The following is a 22,111-nucleotide window of genomic DNA, read 5'->3' on the forward strand; positions in this document are numbered from 1 at the left end:
ACTTGTGATGACATTGGGGTGGCTATCTTATGGCAGCCATCTTGTGACGACGTGGGGTGGACATCTTGTGATGATGTCACATGATGCCACCTACGCTTTTATTATATAGGATAGTTGGACACAGGAATGGCATGTTCATGGACCATGTTGACAGGACAAAATGCTGAAACGTGGCAGAAAGGTATTAATAGTGAAGGCAAGCAAACAGGGCCTGCAGGGAGGCTTCCCAGCAGGGAGGCTGCTGACGGTGGCCCTTTGTCAGAATCAGGAGACCCTCAGCCCAGAAGCTCAGAAGCAGCTGTGCCTTCAGGTAGAGAATTTCTATTATCCCCATTGCTTCAAATAAAGCAGGTTTTTAAAAAATTAAGTCTAGTTTTTACGTTATTAAGAAGCCACTAGTTTGTTTTAATTGCCTGCCTATTTAGAAAATGTTGAAGAAACTGGTGTTCTTATATGTGGACATATTTAAGTGTTAGCTATTTTAAACTCAAAAAATATTGACTGATTTAAAAATTAATACATGCACTTGAATATTTTGAGAGTTTTACTTGGGGATATTATTGCCATTATTTACAATAATTTTCTTTCTGCTCAAATCAAGAGGATTCACAACTGTTTAGTTCCCTTTTACCAATTCCCTTTCCATAATTACGAACAGTACAGGTGACAAAGGAGCAATGAACACAAGTATTCCTCTGGATGTCTCAATTTGCATCTTGTGTCGAGTCTGGGGCACAAAATGTGTAGGAAACCCATGTTCTCTATATGGTAATTGTGTGCTTTGATTCACCATCCACACGTTGAGGAGAAACTCTACGTCACTTAGATTCAGGCTCATGTTCAATAGCCCTCACCCAGCACACACATGTGCTGCTTTCTCTTTTAGGATGGCTCCCTCCAGGCAAGCAGCTTATTTCATTTGCTTGTCTGCTGCAGTCTCCTGTGGTGAGTGGATTATCTACAAGACGTCCAGTTAAGGGTGTGGGAGGGAAGTTAGGAAGGACCGGGCACCACTGGAAAAAGCTGCTGAACACAGAGCTTTGGGGAAGGAGCCAGGCCCTAATAAGCCAGGACATGTCCTTTGCATGCTCAGTATTTCCCAGGCACCTCAGGGCAAGGAGCCCAGGAGTGGGAGTGCCTCTGGGTATGTGTTGGCAGAAACTTCTGTGTGGAAAGGACTCCCTGCAAAGCAGCTCGAAAACAATCAGCCTTCTATCAACATTAGTTAAAAATCAACTCTGTCTGAATGTTCCAGAGTGCCCGGCATTTTAAAGTGCCTGCGTCCAAGCTGAGTATCCTAATAGGTACACAGTACATACTTTGATTCTTATAGGCAACCTGCAAACCATTTCAAAATTGTAAGTTCCTGGTTTAAATTCAATTCAGTAAGTCATGCATTTGAATAGCTCTAGTTTCAACAAACCAGTGGTTTTGACCTTATTTCTCTCTCTCTATTCCATGAAATTTTCAGGGAATTAGGATGAGTATGGACACTGTTTCCCATGAATCCTGCTAGAGCGGTGTTTTGTCTGTGTCGCCCTTACGGGTGGATTTGGAGTCTATGTTGACTTAGGATGAGGGCACCACAGTGCTGTTTACTTATTTCTCAGAAGTATGGCTGAAATAAACCCTCCTGGGTAAAGGTTGTGTTTCTAAAAAGAGATAATTTCTTCAGGAAGAAGCTTTTATTTTCTAAACCACAACTCCCCTCCATCTGTCCCCTCACTCTTCATTGTTCTTCTGAGCCATAATCAGCACCACGCACAAATCCACTGATGCTGAGGATTAGAAGCCAGAGATGCCCTGGATCATGGCCACCACAATTTTCTCTTTATGGAAAAAAAATTATATATACTCATGCTAGGAAAATGAAGGTGCAAGTAAGCAGAAAATGAGAAACTACATATTGTCTATAATCTCATCATTCAGAAATGGCTACTTTTAAAGGTCTTTTGTTTAATCTTTCATTTATTTTTCTACATGTGTCTACTTACACATTTAACAAAGATGTTATTAATCATAGATATTTTTATTACCCACGTTTCCTATTCATAGCTATCTTCTCGCATGAGGTGGTATGTCATATTATTTGAAGCTTAGCATTCCCCCATTCATGTTATTTTTGTATGCAGGTTTCTGCACACATATTCAGTTATTTTGGTAGAATAACCTTTTAGAAATAAGGTAGGAAGGTGTGGGTATTTTGGAAGGTTTCATGCTCTACATTGTGAAATTCACTTCCAGAAAGGCTATTCTTACTCTGACTTTCTCCCTAGCACATGGGAGGGATCATTTTCCCACTTAGGCTGGCTGGAATATTCATCAGTTGTTCCTCTCCTGGCACCTCCTCACCTCTCTCATCTCTGGGAAACTGCGGCCTCCCAGTTAGGGTCCATGCGGTTGTGGCTGTGACCCAGGCAGGCCTGACCCAGTAAGTGCACACAGCCTGCTGCCTGAGGGGACCTGCTCAGAGCCACCGCCTGGCAACAACACTACTGTTTGCACTTCTAGAGATAATACTGATTTTTTCCCCTTCAACTGGGCTTGAGCTATGGGAGCACAGAGAGGCCTGGGCTCTGACACGGTCTTGCCATTATGTGGAGCAAAGGCGACACTGAAACAGAGCAATCGTCTGCAGACAAATGGTGTTATGATAGGGTCAGCTGAGCCCCACGCCCAGGTCTGCCTGAATCCAGATGCCCCATGGACTCTGGGGTCTGAGCCCGTACATTTCATTTGTACCAGTTATGTTGAACTTTGAACTAGGCTTTTGGTTTTTTTTTTATTATTTGCAACTAAAGTCAGTACCTCAACACAGAAAACTTAGATAATTTAAAATGTTTGCTACTCTGGTGAGTGAAATGGCATCTAGTTGATTAAACTTGTCTGTATTTATGATTCTTAACATTTTCTCATATACTTAATCAGTTGTTTGTTTTACTTTTTCAAATTACCTTTTCATATTCTTCACCCACTTTTTAAAAATCAGAGTGCTTTTCTTGTCCTTATTCATTATGTAATTTTTTTAAACAAAACCAAATAGCCCAAAGTCTATGGACACAGGGCCCAATGTGATATAACATAACTTTATGTTATAAGATAACTTATGTAACATTGTTTTACAGACACTCTAAAATACAATACAAAAAGCCTCTCATCAAATTGTCGTCGTCATCATCATCATCATCATCACCAATTTATAAGGATAAACAAGAACACTCACTAGAACTTTCTTTCTGCTTCTCTCTAACGTTAGTGTATTTCTAGCTGCCTTACCCACAGCCAACTCACCTGGCAGTTGACAAAGGCTCAGGCCCCGAATGGGGGCTCTCAGCTAACACCACTCATTGTGTGCACCCTTTCTGAGCATTGAGATGGGGAAGGTGGTAGCTTAGTAATTATGAATCAGCCAAAAACACCAGTCGCCTAAGAAGCAGGCCACTCCTGCATACTTGGCACTTGTATTCCCAGAAGCTCCCGCCTAAAGAGCTCTCTGCTCTTCCTAAATATAAACCTTACCCAAAGGCAAGTCATCTTCGCCACACCTCTGAGAGGGAGAGAAGCAATTTTGTTAGGTTGGGTGTCATAATAGAGCCCAGGGCTAGAATCCTCAGTGGGTTGGACAGTGCAGAGGAAATTTAAACTTGAGTGTCAGTGAAATGCATGTGTCTAAGCTGTCCATTCCCTGAAAGACAATACAAAAATAGACATGGTTAAAGCTGAAGCATGACTGCTGGCCTAAGCCATGGACAAGGTTGTTACGGGAATATCCTGTGGGTAACGGGCAGTTGACCAGCCAGAGGGAACGCACTACTGGGGTTGGAAAAGCATATTAAGCAGACTTTGAAGTGGGCCTTTCCAGGAAAACCCAAGAGTATAAGAGTAAAGATAACAACAATAATATGTGGGATGCAGGGTACTTTAGAACTATGAACAATTCCAAACAGCAAACACCTCCAAATATATTCTCAGCGTGGCATATACATGCATTTGCTTAAATTATCTACAAACAGAGCTTGTAGAAACATAGCCAACACTGCCTTGCCCTCATGCCTAAAGTAATAACTGCCTGAAAGGGCGAGGGCTATGCCCTCCATCTTACCCTGGATCCTCCATGTTGGGGCAGAGGCCATATGCTCAGAAGAGTGCCTTCTTCCCGGAAGCCCAGGCCCCTGCTGGCCACGCCCTGGATTTCTTTGAACTAACCAATGACAAGCAAGGGATGTGCGCGCCATAGAGATGACCACATCCTGTGTAACAAGACCCGACTTGCGCCTGGCCAATCGGCAGGGCCCACAGTCAGCTCCCCTCCCTTCACTATTAAAGCCCTGATTTTCTCATGGGTGTCACTCGGTTTCCGGTTGCTGCGTTGACTGGAGGCCCGGGTCGGGTTAGCTAACTCAATAAAGGACCTTCTGCTTTTGCATTGGACTGGCTCCCTGGCGTGGTTTCTTGGGGATCTTGAATTCTGGGCATAACACTGCCCAATAACGGTTAATTTGCTCTATTAAACTGAGATGAGGAAGAACATTTAATATTGGACAATAAAAGGGAACAAGATGGGAAGTCGAAAGGGCCGGGTTTATGTCCTGGGACACTCATTAACCCTGTGGATCATGGATAAGTCGGTGCTGCCCCAAAACCCAGTTACTTAACTGCTTTCTTAAAAAAAGAGAAAGTCAGATGCACCTGTTCAAGCCTGTCTCCAGCTTCCCTTACAGAACTCTTGTGAGAATCTAGGGGGATGTTTGTTAAGAAAGTGTTTTGAAAAGAGACCATACATCATTATTTTTAAGACATGGTATTTTCATAGCATGTCAGGCAACAGGGAGAAGCCAAGCTAGGAGTGAGTTTTCTTGGCAGTAATTTATGTGCAAATTATTATATGATTGAATAAAAATCCACCCCAGTGTTTTTTTTTCATATGGAAGTACCCATAAAATACCCTTTAATCATACCTTGTTCAAATAATGGCCTTAATATGTTTTATTCTGCCCCTATACTTAAAGTCATGTTGCACAGATCTTTGGGAATTCCACTGAGGAATTAAGAAGCATCAGGACACAGATATATTTCTATTAAAAGCGTTATTAGCATTTGTTCCAAATTGATGTGTGTGTTTTTCAATGATAATATCACAGGATGCCTACCTCAACTGTATGAGAATGTCTTCTTCAGAGGCGGGGATGTGACGGCCATGTACACCCCGAGTGCCCATCACTGCCAGGTCATGTGCACCTTTCTCCCCAGGTGTTTGCTATTCAGTTTTCTCCCTGCAAGTTTAACTAACGGCACAGATAAAAGGTAAGAGGTAATATTTCCTTATTGGGGAAGCCAGTCATTTTTCAAAATGGAAGCAGTTGTGTGCAAAGTGGTGCAGCATCTCACAGGGGTATGCTTCTCAAATGGGGTTCAAGGAATCACCTAGAGTGGATCTTACAAAAGTAATTTCTTAGGCCAGTGGTCGGCAAACTGCGATTCTCTAGCCACATGTGGCTCTTTGGCCCCTTGAGTGTGGCCACGAAGTTTCAATCGCACTGTATGTGCACGCCCGCACATGGTATTTTGTGGAAGAGCCACACTCAAAGGGCCACAGTTTGCCAACCACTGTCTTAGGCTGAAGCCCAGACCTACTGAACCAAAGTCGCTTTGGCCTGGAAACTGCATTCTAAACAAGTTTTGCATTCACTTAAAGTAGTAGAAACTAGTCATTTTCTATCAAAGGTTTATAAGGAAAATGCTTGTGAATTGTCTGGTGAAGCGATCATTTCAAGAAGGGATTTAATAACAGGTGTATATTCCACCTGCTCAAGGACTCATCCTCACAACTGCCAATAGCACAGTCCTAGGAAAATAGAATGGAAAGCAAGCATTTTGTTGAGAATATAATTGAATAAGATCCAGAACTTGTGACCTTGGGAGGGGCCTGGACTGAATGGTGCTTATAATAAGACAGTTGGGTCATTGAGGGTACATATGGGGAGTGAATATATATCTTTAACCGGTAATTTGGAAAAGTAAGGGTACTGAAAAAATATGACCTAATAACATTAAAAATATTATTAGGTCATAAAGTTGCTTAAATACAGCCGTAGTTTGATTGTTCTTTTCTTTAATTTTGATCAATGTCCAGAATGAATGTTTCTTAATCATTCCCATGTCCAATTTTATAATTCTTTTTTACTCTTCACTGCATTTGAATTAAAAAAAATAGGAATTAGACAATCATCCTTTGATTCTACATGTTAAACTTGTACAGAAAACCCATATTGGATGTGAGAGACTATAACTTTATAAATAAAAAGTTGAGCTAGATTGTAGAATACTTCTGAATAATGAAATTACCATTAAGATTGACATTAAAGGCCCTAACCGGTTTGGCTCAGTGGATAGAGGGTCAGCCTGCGGACTGAAAGGTCCCAGGTTCGATTCTGGTCAAGGGCATGTACCTTGGTTGCGGACAACATCCCCAGTAGGGGGTGTGCAGGAGGCAGCTGATCAATGTTTCTCTCTCATCAGTGTTTCTAACTCTCTATCCCTCTCCCTTCCTCTCTGTTAAAAAAAAAAAAATCAATAAAAAAAAATATATAAAAAGATTGACATTAAAGATGGAAAAAAGTCTTTCATCAGGTGTGGACTAGAAGGAGTTATAAGCAAGATAAACACCATATGTAGATTCAACTCTCATGACTGACATAATTTCTTTTTGTTGTTATTAATTCTCACACAAGGATATTTTTCCTTTGATTTTTTTAGAGAGACTGGAAGAGATAAAGACAGAGACCTTGATGTGAGAGAAACACATGGATTGGTTGCCTCTTATACATGGTCTGACCAGAGCCTGAGCCTGCAACCAAGGTATGTGCCCTTGCCAAAATCGAACCCGGGACCCTTTGGTCCATAGGCCGACACTCTATCCACTGAGTCAAACTGACAAGGGCTATATATTTTTTGTTATTTAATTGATTTCAGAGAAAGAGTAAGGGAGAGGGAGAGAGGGATAGAAACATCAATGATGAGAATCTTTGATGGGCTGCCTCCTGCATGCTCCCTACTGGGGATCGAGCCTGTAACCGAGTTATGTTTCCTGATCTGGAATCCAACTGTGACCTCCTGAGCCACATAGGTAAGGAGGAAATTATTTCTTAAGTAATTGATGAAAGCATATATAAAAATAATCACCAGATAGGAACATAATTCCCCAAAAGTTTAGGACCTCAGGAAAACTCATTAACTCTTTAATATAATTGACTTTCTTTACTTAAAAATGTGAATGTAAAGGAAAACAAGACTGAAGTTAGGTATTACAAATACCATTAAATATTATTGTATTGCCTCTAAGAATATTCTTTCCAGCAACTGTCAGGGAAGCTGCCCTGTTTTTCTTATTGCTGACTCTATTGATTAGTGTACAAAAATGCTAGACATTTCCTCAATGTGTGTTTATTTTTAAAAATATATATTTTATTGATTTGTTTACAGAGAGGAAGGGAAAGGGATAGAAGATTTGAAACATTGATCAGCTGCCTCCTGCACACTCCCTACTGGGGTTGTGCCTGCAACCAATGTACATGCCCTTGACCGGAATTGAACCTGGGACCCTTGAATCTGCAGGCTGACACTCTATCCACTGAGCCAAACCGGTTAGGGCTCGTTGTGTGTTTATTACTCTACTTCCTAAGTGATGCTGCTTTTAAAAACAGGTTTGGTTGCTTCTGGAAAGACAGTGTTACAGGAGCTCTGCCAAGAGTGCCATGGAGAAGTGCAATTTCTGGACATTCCTTAAAGCAATGTGGTCATCGAATAAGTGGTAAGGTGTGGATTCCTCAGCTCAATTTGCATGAATAATGAGTCTCCCTAAGAGTAGCTTCTGCTCTAAGTCCATATACCCGCAGATATGTGGAAGGGAGCGCTGAGAAAGATGACAGAGAGGGGCAGTGCTCTGGACGTATCTTCTTGTCTTTAGCCCACACATGCTCAGCGAGCCTCTATTATTTATGAGGTTAGCACTACAGGGTAAGAGTTGCAAAAAGGAAACACACACCCAGATAGTGGTCATCCCTTGATTCCGGATTTAAAGAGAACACAGGGGGGGTCATCCCAGTGGTGCTTCCTGATTCTCACCCAGGGGGATGTTGTCATTTTTCCAGCGGGCATTTGACAATGTTTGGAGACTTTTTTCAGTTGTTACAACTTGGGGATGATGCTATTAGCATCCAGTGAGTAGATATCAGAGATACTGCTAAACATTCCACAAGGCACAAGGAAGACCTCCAGCAAGAGACTGTACCCCAAATATCAACAGTGCCAAGGTTAAGAAACCCTGCTAAGCCCCCACCCTGAAGGGCTGGGTTCTGTAATTCTTGCTGAAAATAACACTGCTTAGAAGAAACAGGAGGCCAGGAAACTGTAATTCTGATGCTTATTGCTACTAATGTCTTGGGAAACAATTCCCAACTCTATCCTCATAAATTTAAGGCAAATGACCTATAACTCTCACATGACTGATCAGAAAATAAAAAAGTACTAAAAAGGTTCTCTTAATTGATAGGTTGGCAGAAACTAAAAGTAATCATGTTGTGCCTCTTCACCTTTGCTATTCTATGTTTCCTATCTACAGTTAACCTCGTAGTTTCAAATTTCAGACGTTTACAAACTTTCCATTCTTTCCTCTCCCATTAACACCAATGCCTCAGCACACAACATTTTGTGCCTGCATTTTGTAAAGTAAGCAGCCCTTAGTTATAAATATGGTGGCCTGACTCAGCCAATAGGAGGAGTACATTTCCTAATTTATAAGCTCACATTTATATCTTAATATAATTCAGTGTAAATTATGCAAGTAAGCATTATTTTTAATTATGGTATCATAGTGAAATTTAAAGAAAAATAATATTGTGCCTTTTCAATTCTCCTAATTGCCCCCCCCACCCCCACCATTAGTCTACTCATAGTTACCTTTGTTTATGTTCCCTTTTAACTCTCCCCAAATAACTTTTAAAAAAATTAAAGTGAAAAATGATTCCAGGCAAATGAAAATTCTAAACTCAGGACCAATTTTAGTTTAAAACATTTAGAAGTAGGTTTATAGCTTTAAACTAACCATAAAAAAAAGTTTTGGTCTGGAAGTATCCCATCCTAAGCCTTAGCCTGTTTCTTTTCTCATATGCAGCAGAATTGATAAGGTATTCTATTTCTACAATCCGCAAACTCCTGTGTGTGTGAAGCACCATGAATAGTCCACGGTTCTGCCCACCTCAATATATTGTTTTTCTAATCCTTTGTGTATTTTGTCAGTTCCACCATTAAATCCAGTTTTAGGACTTTTTCAACCTTACCTCTTAGGAGTGGAATAATACATACAATAAATGTTTTTTCTTTAAGGAAAAACAGAACCTAACTCAAATTTGGTTCACTGTCTGTAAAAAGAATTATCTGTCTTTTTAAAAAATATAAGATACATTTTAATTGGAAGGGTGGTTAAGTGGAATTTAAGAAAACTTAAAAGCAAGAAGGGAAATGGTTTCACCTTGCTTATAAAGAACTCTCCACATTTTATGATAATGATGTGACATACAGATGTCAATCACAGGGCTTACCAATACAATTTGCAACCAGAGAGGAGCAGTTGAAAACTGAGGGATAGGCAAAGAGATAAGATGCTCCTTCACTCAATGCAAGAGGTCGAGGCTTTCCTGAAGCACTGCCTAGCACACAGTAGCAGGGCCTCACTGCTACTGCCTCATCTCCCACGGCTCATTGACGATTTCAGGGAAGTATTACCTGTCTTGCTGCACACACCTTGCAGTTTTAGAAGGAAAGCAACCCCTTTCCATGCTAGTACTCTAACACATATTGGAATGAGTTCATTTCAAGCAGTTTGGTCATTTAATGATGTAATAAAAATTCTAAATCCCCTAATGAATAGGGCAATTTCCAAAACCAGAATATCACCCTTGAAAACTACACTGTCCAATTTGATGATCTGCTTCTAGAAGGGAAACTGAGTTTGCTCTATGCATCTTATTTGTTCAGTTTGCCATAGCGACATTTATGAAAGAATTGATATGAGAGGAGTCAATTTTAATGTGTCTAAAGTTGAAAGTGTTGAAGAATGCCAAAAAAGGTGCACCAATAACATTCACTGCAAATTTTTCACCTACGCCAGGCAAACATTTCACAATGTGGAGTACCGGTGAGCAAAATTCAGTGTTTGTTCTTTACCAGAGTGATTTTATGATTGAACTAGAGGCCCAGTGCACGAAATTTGTGTACTCAGGGATCCCTCAGCCCGGCCTGCACCCTCTTGCAGCCTGGGAATCCTCGGAGGATGTCCAACTGATGGCTTAGGCCCACTCCCCATGGGGAGCAGATCTAAGCAGGCAGTCGAATATCATTAGTGCTGCCGTGGGATGGGAGAAGCTCCCGCCACTACCTCTGCACTCACCATCTGTGAGCCTGGCTCAGGGCTTCTGGCTGAGTGGTGCTCCCGCTGTGGGAGCACACTGACCACCAGGGGGCAGCTCCTATGTTGAGTTTCTGCTCCCTGGTGGTCAGTGCACATCTTAGCAACCAGTCGTTCTGCCATTTGGTCGATTTGCATATTAGCCTTTTATTATATAGGATTGCATTCTTCTTAACCTTTTTTATTTTCCAACTAAAAACTAAACAGGGATTTTAGACCTAAGTACTCTCCTTATATACTTACTTTTGGTGTCATTTTCCCTGAAGAGAGTAATTTTCATTTGGTTTTCAGATAGCTGTGCTTGTGGAATGAAGGTTCAGTAGAAAAATGTCTTATAGAATAAGGTTCTCCTACTGCATTCTCTCCTTAACCTTTCCTCTGTAGAGGAGGAGGATGTTTATTTCATTAGCAGTCATTGTTTATATTGTTTTGTTTATTTTTCATGGACCATGGATCATTTCAACATGAAATGGATGAAAGTAACCTCCTTTCTTCACCTTCAGGAACAACTGCCTATTAAAGCACAGTCCATCCGGAACACCAACCAGTATAAAGGTGCTGAAAAACGTGGCATCTGGATTCTCCCTAAAGTCCTGTGCACTCTCAGAAACTGGTAATCCCATGGCTACTCGTTCACTAAGTAATTGTAGTAGGCAGAATAAGAGCTCTCCAAATGAGTTCACAACCTATGATTATGTGACCTGATAGGGCAAAAGGAGCTTTGTAGATGTGACTAAGTTCAGGACTTTGACATTGGAAATGATTCTGGATTATGTGGATGGGCCCAATGAAGTGACAAGCTTCCTTATAAGAGAAAGAGGGAGGGAGAAGGATCAGCCAGAGAAAAAGAGAGAGAGAAAGAGAGAGAGAGAGAGAGAGAGAGAGAGAGAGAGAGAGAGAGAGAGAGAGATTTGAAGATGGAAGAAGGGTCCATGAGCCAAGGAATGCAGTGGTAGAAGGGTAAGGCTAGGGAAGCTCTGACAACATGCTGATTGTAGCTCAGTAAGACCCATTTCAGACTTCTCCTCTCCAGAACTGTGAGATAATAGATGTGTTGTTCTAAACCACTAAGCTGATGGTCATCTGTTACAGCAGCAATGGGAGGCTAGTGCAGTGATAAGGCAGAGAAAGCTAGAGGGTCATTTCTTGGTGGTGTCCATTGTTTAGTCACGTGATTCTGGCATAAGGAATCCATGAAACCCTGTAGTTTCAGACATACAAGTAATTTCAGTTTGAATTATGCAGAAAATTGCCATGATGTTCTACCTTATTTAGCCTATCGGGGCAGGAATGATAAGTTGTTATTGAAATCAAATCACTGATAGCCAATTCGATAAAGTATCCAGTGACAACTCTGTACCAAGCCCTATAGTAGGTGCTGGGCTAGGACCTCTCCATGGAAGATTGGGAAGTCAGCAACAATGCATTTCTCTTCTTATTTGTTCCTTCTCTTCCCCAGTACCACCCTCCCCTCTCCCCCGATGTGTAGCAGATTTATTGGTTCAAATGGTACTGATTTTCAATTTTTAATATGAGTATCTTTTTTTCTGTTTCTTCAAGTGTGATATTTTAATATAGTATATATTTTTCATAGGTTTTAGAATTTGATATATAATTTACATAATAGAAATTTAAATCTGTTAAGATCTATGATTCAGTGGTTTTCACTGTATTCACAAAATTGTTCAACAGTGACCACTATGCAGTCCCAGAACATTTTCATCATCCCCGAAAAAACACTGAATCTAATGGTAGTCATTCTCCATTCAGGGTGTGACTGAAAAATTGTATTTTCACTTCAAAATATGCCAAAGGCTAAGACCAACAGTAGTTAGCATATTAATGTGATATTCAGTATAATATTGCTCTGCTGGTGGCCAAATGGCTCAGGGCAATTCCCTAACCTGATAATCCTTCTACTATTTCTCAAACTTTACCTTTGATATGCTTGTTTGCATTCTTAAAGGGCAAATGTGTATTGAAGTGAATAAAAAGCAGACAGGACCAAGTTTTCAGGGAGCTTCTCCACTAGAGGGAAGTTTCTACCTGGCTCCCCCATGCCTTCTAAATTCATATTTCTTTTCTAATGTATTCATTTGTGCACAGCCCCTTCTTCAGATCCTGAACCCGAGCCACAAATGGACCAGCATTCACAAAAAGAGGATAACCAGGAGGGTAAAGTATCTAGAAGTGATGGGAAATTTTAAAAATGGTTAAAGGAGTAAGCTAAAGATATTTCACTTGAAAAAGAGCCAGGATGACTGTCTTAATTTTTTCTGTGTTTTGACGATTGCCATTGGGAAAGGAATTAGTTTAATTTGTGTGGTTTTTTAAGAGAGATCTAGGTAAATGTTTTCATGAAGAAAATAAGAAAAGTTTCTAATACTAAGAGTGGTTCAGAAAGAAATGGGCCTTTGTCATTAGGTAGCGAGCTCCTTATCAATGTAAATGTCTAAGTAAAACTTGGACAACTTGCTGGGGATATCTTTGAAAGGATGTAGTTATAAGTTGGCATGGATGGTCCATAAGTCCTCTCCCAGCTTCAAGAGTCTATTAAAGATTTCAATAGTTGAAGTCTAATTTCCCAGCCTGCCTCTTTGAAGATAATTATGTTATGGAAGGTGCTCTCTCCTGATCTAAATTAGTGCATTCAAATTATTTTTTTCTCTCGCATAATTGCTATCATTGTTACTTAAGTTCTATAATTTTAATAGAATTTATGTGCTATCAAACTGAGTACAATAATATAAACACAAAATGTGATTAACAATAACATTAAATAAGAATAATGAAAGTGAATTTTCTTCTGTTCTAATTTCATTGGGCACATGGCATTTTTGTTAGCTAACTGATATTTTTATTTCTTTTCTTTTTGAAATGTGTTTTTATTGATTTCAGAGAGGTAAGAAGAGGGAGAAAGAGATAGAAACATTAATGATGAGAGACAATCATTGATTGGTCGCCTCCTGCACATCCCCTACTGGAGATTGAGCCCAAAACCTGGGCATGTGCCCTGATAGGGAATGGAACCTTGACCTCCTGGTTCATGGGTTGACATTCACCCACTAGGCCACACTGACAGGGACTGGCATTTTTCTTAATCTGTTTTTATTAAAATCTTCTGCACAACACTCAAGAAAATATAAAACACAAAACCCTATGTTCCTAAGGCCTGGAATTCAGAGTCAAGGTAATATAAAGAAAATACGAACCAATGCTGAGTAACCTATATATTTTGCATTTGTTAGACTAGAGCTAGGAGCATAAGTTGAGCTATTTTATTTCTCTGACATAGGAATCTGTCTTGCATGAGAGTTGGACCAATTTTCCCTTCTTCAAAATAGCAAACAAGGTTGGGGATATGTTGACATTTTTTTACTTAAGATGTTTAGTGCTGTGAATAGTCATAATTTCCTTAGTTGTGATGACCAAGTACATTTACACTTAGCGTTGCGTCATTTCCTGAGTAGTACCTTCCCTCTGTGAGTTCACAGGCTGCCACATGAACATGTTCCAACGTATGGCATTTTCCGATGTGGACGTTGCCAGAGTCATCACTCCAGATGTTTTTGTCTGTCGAACCATTTGCACCTATCACCCCAACTGCCTCTTCTTCACTTTCTATACCAATGCCTGGAATGTAGAATCGCAAAGGTGAGTTGGAATGTGTAGCATTTGCAGGTCAAAGCACATGCCCAGTTTGGAGACTCAATCCCCAGTGTGGGGCATGCAAGAGGCAGCCGATCAATGATTCTTTCTCATCATTTATGTTTCTATCTCTCTCTCCCTCTCTCTTCCTCTCTGAAATATCTATATCTATATATCTATATCTATATTTTAAATCTATGTAACACAAATTTCCAAGTTGCCCATGATAACCATACTGATACCAGGTGTGCTACATTAAGCTGAAGTACGTTCACACAGAAGTGAACATTTATAAAATATTGTGTAGGTTAAGTAGAAAAATAGAAAAGTTGCTAAGAGAGATGGAGTTTTTCTTCCACACTCAGAGACTCTCAATGGTAGGAAGGGCTAAAGTTGGAGGGGCTGAAAAACAACCACGAGGTCTGGGTTCTTCACAAACCACACAATAGGCCACTGAAGAGTAAAGTTATTCTGGAGGGAAAAACATCCAGATTTCATCAAATCTGGCTGGGTTCAGGAAATGAGTACAAATAAACACAACATCATCTTTTACTTGGGCATTTAATCAAGATATTGGTCTCTGTTCCGTGTGGATGCTGCTTTATGTTGAAACAGGAGAAAACGGTTGGCAGTAAAAGTCTTTTATCTGCGGCCCTTTGGTATTGATAATCCTATGGGGCCTTTGAACAGTGCTGGCAGGGTCACCACTGGGCTTTTGTGGGTCAGGGAAGGACCTTGTTTGAGCAAAATTGAGAGGAGAGTTTTGAAATGTGACCTCCCTTGGGGTATGAAGGATGGGTTTAATGTTGCCAGTGGAAGCCAGTAGTACTGGACCGATCTCTTTATTACTAACAACACCTTCGTGTACAGGGGTGAACAGAGGAGCCCTTCCCACAGTCAGAGCCTTTGGGACTGAGAAGTGGGTAAGAGGCTAAGAAGGCGAAAGACTGCCATGGCTTCCACTCTCACGAGGGAGACTGAGCACAGAGAAGGAATAGGCCACGGGCAGTGCTGCAGTCTTTTTGCAGCAAGGGTTCAGGAATTTGGAGAAGGGGCTGTGACATTAATGGATATACTAGACAAGAAATACAAATTTAGAAGGCATTGGGGGTGGGGGGCCAGACACATACCCACTCTCTAGTGGAGTGGTTCTCTGAATGTCTGGACCCAGGGCTTTTTATTTACACACTTTGCCCTTTAGCAAAGCAAACACGCATATCAAAGGTAAGGCTTGGTAAACAGTAAAAAATTATCAGGTTAGGGGTTGCCTAGAGCCATTCATTGTCTTGACAGAACAATCGGTGCATAGCCTTTAGTTCTTGCTAAAAGCCCACGGACCATCAGCCTTCTGAGGACCTCTTGCATAATTATGACCTGCTGGTCTCAGCCTCCAGCAGGGCAGGGCCACCAGTAGCAAGAAGGCAAGAGAACATGGACTTGGGTAATGGACTTCACAGGTACACATCTGATAGGAGGACAACCAAGGAATCCAAGGTCTGTCTCCCTTTTCACCACGGTGTGGGAAACCTCTAGTTGGAACTTAAAGCTCCTATTTTAATTACTGTTGATCTCTAGCTCCTCACTAAACTGTGAACAACTTTGAAGGAGGCCCCCTTTCATATTGCATGTCCATGGGCATTGAGTACATGTGTAATGAATGAATACATCTTTATTCTAAAACGGAGGCTCAAAGAAATACAAGTATTAGCTCGAGGGCATGGCAAGTTCAGAACCCGGACCAAGGTTGGCATTTGTATCCCAGGTAATGGCCCATGCCATGTATCCTCAGACTGTGAGAAGGACAAAAGATGGCAGGGCATTTGTCACCACCATTAGTCATTTCCTTATCGACTAAGGCAGTGGTTCTCAACCAGAGACAGTGTTGGCCCCCAACCCCACCCAGGGGACATTTGACTAGAGCCATTTTTGGTTGGCTCACCTGGGTGAGGGGGTACCAGCATCTAGTGGGTAAAGGCCTGTTGTTGCTAAGCATCCCAGCAGGCACAAACAGGGCCTCACAACAAAGAATTATCTGGCCCAAATACCAGCAATGCCATGGTTGAGAAACCCTGCTCTAAGGTCAGTATTAAAACCTTATAAGGAAAAGGGGGTAGTTAAGGGACAGCAAGAAAGGGGTTGTAGGACATGGGAGGCTGTGCCCTTGTTCACAGTAAGACTTGATGAGAGAGAAGGAGCTCTCTGTGCTGGGACAGAGGGGTCTCTGGCAGAGGAATCCCTGTGTGGTGTCCCTTGTCCCAGACAGAGGACTTTGGGTCACCAATGACCCTGACTTGTGACTTGCACTTGGGTCCCTATAGACTAAATTCTGGATTCTTCCTGAGATTTTGTCTAGCAATTTTCCATTTTCATTGGGCTTCAACAACATTTTATTTCACTGGTGGGGGATGGGTTGGAACCTTTATCTTTTTTTAAATATATTTTATTGATTTTTATAGAGAGGAAGGGAGAGGGATAAAGATTTAGAAACATCGATGAGAGAGAAGCATTGATCAGCTGCCTCCTGCACACTCCCCACCAGGGATGTGCCTGCAACCAAGGTACATGCCCTTGACTGGAATCAAACCTGGGACCCTTGAGTCCGCAGGCCGACCCTCTGAGCCAAACTGGTTAGGGCAGGAACCTTTATCTTTACATAACAGTGGTCAACATGAGGATTCTAAACTGCAATGGTATTCATTGAAAAAAGTTTTTAGAATACTTCCTCTCAGTTTGAGAGGAAGGTCTATTTAATCTCAGAGAATTTCTATGCAATTAAGACTCTTATCCACTTTTATTTAAAGAGAGAAAAAAAATTTTGGAATCTTTATATTGTTTCAATGGGTTTAGAGATTTCACCAAGTAGCTAAACCAAATTTAGGAAAATGTTATTGTTTCCCAAGGAAGTATTTCTCTCATTAGAGTCTTTCTGCTTCTCTCAATAGGTTTGGAGAGTTATCATTATAGCCTTTTTATTTGGGCTTTAGGATAGAGATGGGGTTTCATGGTTAAATAATACAAGAATATAAGGAACTTATATAATTTCACATATCAGTTTTCCATGAAAACCTACCTTGGCATAAATTTGCCATTCCACGTTGAGCTTCGTAAAAAGCAGAGCATCATAAATATGTGCTTTTTGTGTAGCTGGAATGTACTTAATTTTAAATTGGAAACTCAAGAAAGAAACTAAGGACTCTTTATACCCAGATAGGAAATAAAAATCTTAGCAACAGATCAAATAAAAATATATGAATAACTGCCTGCCAGATAGAATGTCACAATAATTCCTTAGCATTTTACATAATGACCTCTCCCAAGTTTAAATACCTCTTAACTTTCTGTTCTATCTAATAACAACAACAAAAAATGCTGGCTTATTTCTTTTCCAAAAGTCTCAGATGAGTTTATATGGGGCTAAGCTTCAAATTTACCTTTACTAACTAGTCTCTCACTGTCACCTTCAGTGAGTTCTCTCCCCTCTCCCACCATGTTTTTCCTTGTGTAAGAGTTCTGAAAGAGCCATCCATAGTTCTAATCTTGGGTCATCTTTCATTCTTTATTCCCTCATTAAACTTTGTTTTAAATGGGTCTCAAAATTCTGTGACAGATTTTTGGTCAAATTGTTACCATGAAAAAGTACTGATTTTAAAAACTAGTACCTTAAAACTCTCTCTCTCTCTTTCTCTTTCTCTTTCTCTTTCTCTTTCTCTTTCTCTTTCTCTCTCTCTCTCTCTCTCTCTCTCTCTCACACACACACACACACACACACACACACACACACACACCCACCACCACCACCACCACCAAATGGTCCACAAAACATTCTCCTTTCCTTCTGAAGGTTAAACCTAAATAGCTTTTTCCAAGAATGATGATCAAGCTTCTCCTTCAGCTCAGCAATTTTGCAAGTGGTGTGAGCTGTGTGGCCATCCAGCACAGGTGAACAGCCAGCACTGATTTGGCCTGGGTGGTTCAGGATAATCACCTGAGCTGTGAAGCCACTGCTTCCGCTGGTGGGTCCTTTTTGCTGTCACCAGCCACACTGCCACAGCTAACATCTTTGACAGACCCTTTGACAGACACGTTCTTGACATTGAACCTACCTTGTCCCCAGGAAGAGCTTCACTCAAAGCTTCATGGTGCATTTCAATGGACTTTACTTGAGTTGTAACATTGACTAGAGCAAAGGTGACCACCATGTGGGCTTTCAGACACCAGTCTCCTCTGGGCCCGCAGGGACAGCACCATTTTGTAGACGTCCTGGAGGGGCAGACACAGGGGCTTGTCAGTTGGACGAGTTGGTGGCAGGATACAATCCAGAGCTTCAAGCAGTGCGGTTCCAGTGGCATTGCATCTTCACTGGTGATTTTTCCTTCTTTGAACCAAGACATGTTAGCACCTAGCTCCAGGATATTGTCGCCATCCCAACCAGAAACCTGCACAAATGCTACTGTAGAAAATTTTCTTAATGGAGGTACTGACTTTCAAGTAACTTCCTCATATCTCTTCTGGCTGCAAGACGACTCAGTGGAATACATTTTGTTAAACCAACAATCATTTGTTTCATACCCACCTAGTGTGTAAGCCACAAGGGCATGCTCATGGATCTGCCCATTCCTGGAGATACCTGCTTTGAATTCACCAACACCAGCAGCAACAATCAGGACAGCACAGTCAGCCTGAGATGTGCCTGTAATCCTGTTTTTGGTGAAGTCTCTGTGTTCTGTGGAATCAAGGGTGGTCACATAATACTTGCTGGTCTTGAATTTCCACAGGGAGACATCAATGACGATATCATGCTCGCGTTCAGCTTTCAGTTTATCTGAGACCCAGGCATACTTTTAGGAGCCTTCCTCATCTCAGCAGCCTCCTTCTCAAAATTTTCATTGTTTTTTTGTTTTGTTTTGTTTTGTTTTGTTTTTTGTTTTTTGTTTTTTGTCAATCGCACATTTGTAGATCTGTTGGCCAGTAGTGGTAGACTTGCTAAAATCTACATGTCCAATGACAATGATGTTGATATACTAGTAAGTCTTTTCCTTTCCCATTTTGGCTTCGCTTAGTAGTGGTTGTTACAACACCTGTGTTCTGGTGGCAAACCTGTTGTGAAAAGCTTGGATCATCTTGCTACGTAGGCAGCTGGCCAACAGGAACTGGGTATTGCTCTCCTCAGAAACCATTCAGATAATGACAACATTATTATGATCAAGAAACAATGAGATCTCAAACAGGGGAAAACTTGTAATTTTATTTCTCTCCTCGTCGTCAGAATACTTTTTAAAACATAACTTTATAAACACCTAAGACCTTCTTTTGATTTTCTACAGGAGAAAGCTGCCCCCCAGTTCTTGCTCTGATGCCAGATAATTTAGTTCCTCCATGTATGTCCCTGAATCTTTTCAAGCTGCTTCCCCAGTGCTGGAGTTCAGAGGGAGGGAGTCTGAGTAAGTATGTGTATGGGGCCCTTTAAGAGGAACTGCCTGGGTCTCTGGCTGCCTCCATGTCACTCAGCCACAATCTCCACTGGTTTTTATGGCCCCAAGTTATAGGGGCTTCTCTTCTTGGCACTGGAGCCCTGGGCTGAGGCATCTGGTGTGGGGTTCTGACCCCTTGCTCCTCAAGGCAGGAACTCCATGGCCCATATATCACTCCCCATTAAAAAAATGCCACACATGGGTGTTGGACCAGCCCATTCTAGGCCTCAGCCCTCCTACCCATGTCAGTGTGTCTTCCTCTTTAATTCTCTAGTTGTAGGGCTTTTCTTCAGCCAGATTTCAGATGGTTCTGAATTATGGTTATTCTGTGCTTTAGTTGTAACTTTGATGTGGTGCTGAGAGAAGGTGAGTATCGTGTTTATCTACACCACTATCTTGGCCCCTTCTCTGTAACATATTTTTTTTATTGCTTGTCATACAGCAGCTAGATGTGTCATTCCCTAGATTTCCATTTGTGTTTCAGTGTTCCTAGATCCAAAGAAAGCTATGAAAGTCCCATACTTTGTTGTGTTCTTTTAAATTTTTATTTAATTTAGACTTTTAATATGTGCTGGTGGGATAAAAAAGAGATTGGCTCCTCAGAACTAACTGTATCTGCAAAGACCTCTGAGGAGGTAGCATTATATAAAGGGAAAGTGAATCCATAAGAGGAGGGCACCTCAGAACAGCTGATGTTCCATTCACAGACTTCCCCTGTTTTCTTTTTACTCTGGGAAACTCAAATTAGCCTTGAATTAATGTTTAAGAGTGGCCAGTTGCAAGTGTGGTTAAATAAAGCTTGGACTAGCAGGCACACCAAATGTGAGTTTGACCATCTGCTAGGGCACATGGGAAATTTCAAGAAGACAAACACTTTAATTAAGAATTTCATCACACAAGGTTTTTTCAGGTATGGTTTAAAAAATGATTATTTATGATTTCTATCAAGCAATTATTCCATGAAGTGCCTTTTTCTACCGCCAGGGTTTTAAAAATTGTAGTAGAAAATGATTGATTTTTAAAAGATGTCTGATGTAACATTTTAGAAGATTTATTTAATATCCTTAACCAACTTGAGAGGAGATACAAAACGAAAGAACTGTAATGCTCAATAATAAGTATTTTGAAAATTAAAATGATATTCAAGAGCAATATTAAAAATCAGAAGTCTCAATTTATCCCACTGACAGTTTTCACAGTTCAGTGCTTCATGGGGTTAAGTACCTTTATATAGGTCACCAAGACAACCTAATCGTCTATTTGCAACACAATTTAAAAAATAGAAAACATAAGTAGACAAATCATCTACTTTGATAGCTATAGACTCCAAAGATGAAAAAAAAGGAAATAACTTGAAAGAGAAGATAAAAATGAAAAAATTGGGGTGGGAAAGGTGTCCGGTGATGACAATAAGAATATATGATGAAGAGTGAGCTAGGGGTGGAGGTGAGGGGAGAGAGGAGGGCAGTCCTGGGTTCTTCCGAACTATGAAGCATTGAGCAGTGCACTCAACCTTGCTGGGGCGTGTGCTGGGCTCTGGGGAAGATAAAGGTCAGCATTATGATAGGAACCCTGTGCACATTGTTAAAGTAAATACTCCTCTCTCTCCCTATTTCATGTAACACCCCCGCCCCCATGTCATCAAACTAATTAGAAATTCATATTTTGTGTTCTAAAACATGCACATTTTTCTTTTCGTAGGAAGATTTTATTATACCAAATGGTACATTTCATTTTATTTGCCTCAGTTTCTGCTGGTAAGCAGAGATTTATCTTGAGTATGAACTGGAAATAGCTTGTTTCCTGAATTTGATTACAAAACAAGAGGGCATAAGCCCAGAGACAGAAATCACTCCACAGTCCTATACATGTGGGAAAATCTCACACCATCCACTCCAGGGAAGGGAGAAATTAAAATCATTTTATTTATTTTCCTCTTAAGGTTCCAGGGGTTTTCAAAGCAGAAAGGAAAGTGAGATGACGGAGTTTATAGTCATGGGAAATTATGTCTATATGTATATTTCTAACTATATTTCTTTCTTTTTTCTTTTTTTTGATTAAATCTTTATTGTTCAGATTATTACATTAGTTATTCTTTTTTCCCACCATAACTCCCCTCCACCCAGTTCCCACCCCACCCTCCGCCCTCACTCCCCACCTACTGTCCTCATCCATAGGTGCATGATTATTGTCCAATCTCTTCCCTCACCCCCAAACCTCTTTCCCGCCCCCAAGAATAGTCAGTCCATTCCCTTTCTATCTCCCTAATTCTATTACAATCACCAGTTCATACTGTTCATCAGTGCCGGGGTCCAGCCCCAGCGGGTCCAGGGGTCCCCAAAGGTGTGGACGGAGTAGGCGAAGAAGGAATGACACGGAGACAGCGTTCAGTTGATCAGCAACCTAGCCAGGACCTCTAGCCCGGATCTCCAGAGAGGTTCTGCTTCGGATCTCCAGCGAGGTTCTGTAGCCATGTTCCCTCGCTAGGTTCTCCAGCCAGGTTCTGTCCAGGCTCTCCAGTCAGGTT

The 22,111-nt window shown here is 41.0% G+C and overlaps 1 protein-coding gene across 1 annotated transcript; it reads left to right on the plus strand.

Moving 5' to 3' along the window:
• The first annotated feature begins 144 nt into the window (after positions 1 to 144).
• Positions 145 to 18,939, plus strand: LOC132226813 (plasma kallikrein-like). The gene is made up of 8 exons (XM_059681235.1): positions 145 to 310; positions 5,142 to 5,304; positions 7,704 to 7,810; positions 10,036 to 10,195; positions 10,969 to 11,078; positions 13,960 to 14,119; positions 14,729 to 14,834; positions 18,691 to 18,939. Exons 1-8 carry the CDS (start codon positions 145 to 147, stop codon positions 18,937 to 18,939), a joined length of 1,221 nt encoding a protein of 406 aa, XP_059537218.1.
• Positions 18,940 to 22,111: the final 3,172 nt, after the last annotated feature.

This window comes from Myotis daubentonii, chromosome 2 (assembly GCF_963259705.1).
Source record: "Myotis daubentonii chromosome 2, mMyoDau2.1, whole genome shotgun sequence".
Classification (NCBI taxonomy): Eukaryota; Metazoa; Chordata; class Mammalia; order Chiroptera; family Vespertilionidae; genus Myotis; species Myotis daubentonii.

What these genes read in the sequence shown, in the direction of transcription:
- LOC132226813 (XM_059681235.1), top strand. Translation starts at nt 145, where the DNA reads ATGTTGACAGGACAAAATGCTGAAACGTGGCAGAAAGGTATTAATAGT. An exon ending in ATGTGGTCATCGAATAAGTG is followed by an intron (nt 7,811 to 10,035) that starts GTAAGGTGTGGA and finishes TTATTTGTTCAG; the next exon opens with TTTGCCATAGCGACATTTAT. An exon ending in CTGTGCACTCTCAGAAACTG is followed by an intron (nt 11,079 to 13,959) that starts GTAATCCCATGG and finishes GTGAGTTCACAG; the next exon opens with GCTGCCACATGAACATGTTC.